The sequence below is a fragment of the Meleagris gallopavo genome, chromosome 19, assembly GCF_000146605.3.
Source record: "Meleagris gallopavo isolate NT-WF06-2002-E0010 breed Aviagen turkey brand Nicholas breeding stock chromosome 19, Turkey_5.1, whole genome shotgun sequence".
Classification (NCBI taxonomy): domain Eukaryota; kingdom Metazoa; phylum Chordata; class Aves; order Galliformes; family Phasianidae; genus Meleagris; species Meleagris gallopavo.
Genome location: NC_015029.2, coordinates 46,328 through 50,931, shown reverse-complemented (window position 1 = coordinate 50,931; position 4,604 = coordinate 46,328). Strand labels below are relative to the sequence as shown.

Here is a 4,604-nt window from a genome sequence, read left to right as displayed (position 1 = left end):
GCGCGCGTCCCGAATGGCCCTGGCCCGGCTGCCTGTGGCGATGCCTGTGCCTGTGCACCCGCTCCGCCTCCAGTGCAGTGCAGAGACTTACTGGCATCATTTGCATTTCTCTTTTGCCTACTGGCAAGCACTCCCGCTTCAGGGCACGTCTCATCCCACTGTCAGTCCTTGTAAGAAACACGATGGCAAATCCACCAGCAGAAGACACAGTCCTTCCTTCCACTGAGCAACAAAGAAACCACTCTGCCCTTGCTTCTGACCCTTGTCCCCACCTCCTCCTGCCCTCACGTACAGCCATCTTCTCTCAAGGAGGGCAAAGAACACTGGTAATTTAGACTTGCTTATCCTGGCAGTGTTTGTGGGCCACTAAGAGAAATCCCTGCATTCCAGGAAACAGAGACAAAAAGAGGCAGACAGAGGAGTGCCTAATAAAGATGTCGAGATGTTTTCAGCCATGGTTGGTATTGCTGGGTACAACCAACCACACAAGGCTGAGCACGCTCTCCTGTCCCTATCCCAGTTCTAGAAATAGCCAGCAGAGCTCTGTGTTCTCTTACTTCCGTGAGCCGTTTTAAAATGCACATTGTTGCGGGCCGGCTCGAGCTCTAGGGCCTAAAGACGCAGCCAGAGAGGCTTAGATATGGTTTAGATATGGTTTAAAGGCTTGTGGTAGCAATGGTGGCGGGAGGACGGTTGGACCAGATGATCTTGCAGGTTGTTTCCAACCTCGTGATTCTATGATTCTATGATTCTATGATTACAATGGCCATGGGGCTTAAAGCCACAGAAAGAGAGGACAGCAGCAGCCGTGGAGTCTAAAGCCATGAATGTCAGTGGGTGCCATGTATTCTGCACAAAGGAGCTCAGTTCCACACCTCTGCTTCACGCACACTTCGGTGTCAGATGGCAGTTTGTCACAGTGCCCCTCTGCTGCCATCTGTCGCATGGCAGCACTGTGGAATGGAGCGTTGGGGGGAAGCTTCAGCCTCCCTGGAATGCAGGCTCCATGTAAAATAACTGCAATTTCATAGATAAGTCTATTTTTTCTCTCCCCAACTGTATTTTGACTAAAAACCAGTCCCATGTCCGAGCTGATTTTTGGGGTATCACATGTTCTTTGAGACATCTCTCGCTCTGAGAATGATGAGCAGGGAAGCAGAGAACAGATGCCTGCTGCAGAGCACCCTGGAAATGCTGGTTCTCGGTCCCACCCTCTCCAGGCATTCGGCTGGCCATGGCTAAGAGGGCACAGGTGTTCCAGGGCTGTCTTCTGCCTGAAAAGCATCCGGCCAAACTCAGGGCTAACGAGGAAGCCAAGGCTGAGCAGCAGACCTGGGCCGAGTCAAGGCAGCGAAACCCGCCCCATGGTCTTCATGGAGCTCGAGGGCCGGCCTGCCCTCGGTGCCCAAAGGGAGCAAGTGTGCACTGCAGCCACCAAGCTCCCGATGGACCAAGTGGTTGAAGTTTAGGACCGAGGAGCTCAGGCCAGGACAAGAAGAACCTCGGACGATGGCGGGCTCAGCATCTGACGCTGAGGCCAGCCTGCCTGAGGGGCCACCAGCAACACCTGCGGTGTGGTGCTGCCGGCACACAAGGGCTCCAGGTCTGGGGAGTGCCAGCCACCAAGGGGCAGAGCTGGGCTCCAGCCGCGTCAGGGTGGGCAGCAGGCAGCACCGGCCAGCTGTCACCGTGTCGCCATGGTGACGTTTGTGATGCGGCCAGCCAGGAGGGGTCTGAAGCGATGCGCAGCGGAGGGTCCCACATCCTGAAGGAGCATCCGACAGAGAGCAGACGCATCTGGAAGGGATGAGCTCCCACGTGGCTGTTGCTGATGCGCAGCATCCTGCTGCGGTGAAGCGGGCCAAGATTAAGTTCTGGGAAGATGGCCCCGCGACACAGCGTGACTACGGAATGCCAGAGGTCACCACCAAAGGTACGCAGGCCCACAGCCAGCACGGGAGCAGAGCTGCCAGCGAGTCCTGGCCAGACCCAGCATGGGGACCATCTCAGGGCTGCCTCCGTCTGGGGCTGGGGACAGCAACGACATTTTCCACCTGCCACCTCCCTCCTACCCTGAGCCAGTGGGAGAAGCGGCAGAAGCAGAGTGTGACCTGCTTTTCCTTGCCCTGCAGAGCGAGTTGCTGTCTGGGATGCGGTGGCCGCCTACATCCAAGAGCAGCTCCTGCTACGCAAGGTGGGTCGGCGCCTTCTTCCTGCTTGGCTGCCTGGAGGGGTGGGGAGTCCCCTCGCCTTGGGCCGTAGAATGCAATGACTCTTCCCCTGCACAGAAAGCGGGGAACTGAGCCCAAAAATCCCCGTAAAGTACCAGCGAGGCTCCTGCATGCATGGTGTGACTCGTGGCACGTGGTGCAGTGTGTCGGGGCTGATCCCAGTCTCTGGAAACCTCTGGCTTCCATGAAGTTGCTTCCGCCCTGACTGCTGTGCTGTGTTTTGGGAGGGAGAGGGAGAGGACGGGGCAGCTCCTTCCCAAAGCTCTCCCGCTGTTCTGGCCTGAACTTCCGAACAGTGGGAGAGGGCACGGCAGGACCCGAGGCACAGTCCCCAGACGGGGCAACCTTCAGCTCTTCCTCCAGCCTTAACTCTTCAGCCCTTCCCTTCTCTTCCACGCACAGGATGTCCGAATTCCCACCTTCGGTTCCTTCAGCATGGCCTCCGAGGGGGTTGAAGCTGAGGATGGAACCGTGACTCTGCAGTGGCCTGCGTTTCGTCTGGCCAGGAACCTTGTGGGCAGCCATAACCTGATGGAGAGGGAGGAATGCCCAACAGGTAGGAGGGGGCTGAAACCCTTTCTTGCTGCACAGTCAGGACAAGAGGGGCTCTCGCCTCCCTTCCCAAAAGCACTCCATCCCCTCCACGGGGCCCATCCAAATACGGGGATGTCCTGGCTGGTGACTGCAATGAGTCTCACTCGTGAAGCGGTGGTGGAAATGGACTCTGAGACTGTGGTGTGATTTTCCAGGCCATAAGGAGGTGGAGCCCCTCAAATACGCAGAGGTGGCTGCAGCCGCATCTGTGACCTGGCAGACAGGGACGGCCTGCATATTTGACACTACATCACTCGTCTTCCACTGCCTGAGGAAGGGGGAGAACATCGCCTTTGTCCTGAAGGACATAGGAGTGCTCCTCATCGAGGAAATGAGAGTCCAGATGAAGTTCTACTATGACTTCCTCGAGAGGATCAACGGGAAAGAGAGCCTAGAAAAAGTTGTTCTCAAGGTGAGGTTTTGGTTTCTCTGCCTGCGCATGGCTCACCAGGACCTGGCCAGCTGCTCGGGCCATGCAAGTGCTGTGCTGCTGTCAGCTCTCACGGCCTCGGGCTCCTCCAGCACTCTGCAGTGCCTCAGCTGAGACGAGGACGTCCCACATCCTCCCCGTTCCTCCCCCGCAGGTGCCCTGGCTGCTGGACATGGTGGTGTCCCGGGTGGCAGCTGTAGCCTCCCTGACGTCCTCCGGCCGAGTCGTCGTCTTTCCCTGGTGAGTATGTTCGTGGCTGCAGCCCCTGCTTGATGCAGCTGCTCAGCTCTCCTGCAGAAGCGTTTGCTCCTTGTGACCGTGGGTGTCCTGCCATGGGAACACAGGCAAAAAAAGCTCAGAAAAGCGTGGCACTGTGTCCCTGGGCTGTGGACATTTCCGTGAGGTAGACCTGATGGGAGAGATGAAGGAATTTAGGTGATGTTTTCATCCCATCGTGGCCTGGGTGACTCCGTTTCCTAGGTCAGTCCTTGGTACTGGGGAATGACGGCCTTTAGGCAAGGCGACCATCTGCCTGTGAGCAGGTGATCCCAGCCAGCAGAAAGGGCAGCTGGAGCCCTGGCTCACGCCATGTCTTCTCCTTTTTTACAGGTTTAAACGGGAGTTTGTACCCAAACCACCGCCTGGGAAACCCCGCAGGGCCTCGAAAGTGCCAGTGCCACCTCTTGGCCAGGACAAGAAAGGTAAAGCAGCTGCCAGCCCCACTCCATACCGAATGCAACCAATGGGCGATGGGAAAATCCCAATCCCACCGTCACCCGAAGAAGGCTCTGACTTGGGAAACCATTCACAAGTGCCAGCTCGGCACTGCCTCTCCTCCTGACCACACGTCGTCCTCATCAAATCTAAGGCGCTGGGTGCCATGTTCCCACGGTGCTGTCATCCCTGGGTATGGCAAGACCAGGGGGGGTTCTAGGCCCAGTCCTCCCCCCAGGAAATGAGCTCCCGAAAGAGACTGTTGCCTCCCAGGCACCACCCAGCTCCTCTTTCCCAAAGCAAAGCCATCAATGCAGTCCCAACACAGAGCTGCACCCCGGAGAGGAGGAGCTGGGCACGAGGCACAGAGGGCCCGCGGTCTCTGCATCTGCGAGGGGAGCAGAGCGGCCCTCTCGGCTGCTTTGGGACAGGCCTGAGCACCCCTGCGTGTCACCGGGCAGCAGGTCCACGGTCAGTCTCCTCTGACCAGATCTCTCCTTCTCAATTCCAGAGCACTTTCCTGAACTGCCACCCCTCCCCAGCTGGATCCACACCACCTTGCCGGTGGATAACGAGGAGGGAAGAAGTGAGGACAAGAGGAAGGCAAGGTGAGACTGCAGGCTCAGCGTAGGATC

General features: G+C 57.8%; 1 protein-coding gene across 1 annotated transcript in view; it reads left to right on the top strand.

Annotated features, from left to right (window-relative positions):
- The first annotated feature begins 1,509 nt into the window (after positions 1-1,509).
- LOC109370442 overlaps positions 1,510-4,604 on the top strand; it is a 4,519-nt gene continuing 1,424 nt past the window's right edge. Inside the window, exons 1-5 of the mRNA XM_031556270.1 lie at positions 1,510-1,572; positions 2,634-2,787; positions 2,981-3,237; positions 3,410-3,473; positions 3,798-3,956. Of these exons, the coding sequence (XP_031412130.1) occupies positions 1,510-1,572; positions 2,634-2,787; positions 2,981-3,237; positions 3,410-3,473; positions 3,798-3,956 (697 nt within the window). The remainder of the gene's footprint in view (positions 1,573-2,633; positions 2,788-2,980; positions 3,238-3,409; positions 3,474-3,797; positions 3,957-4,604) is intronic.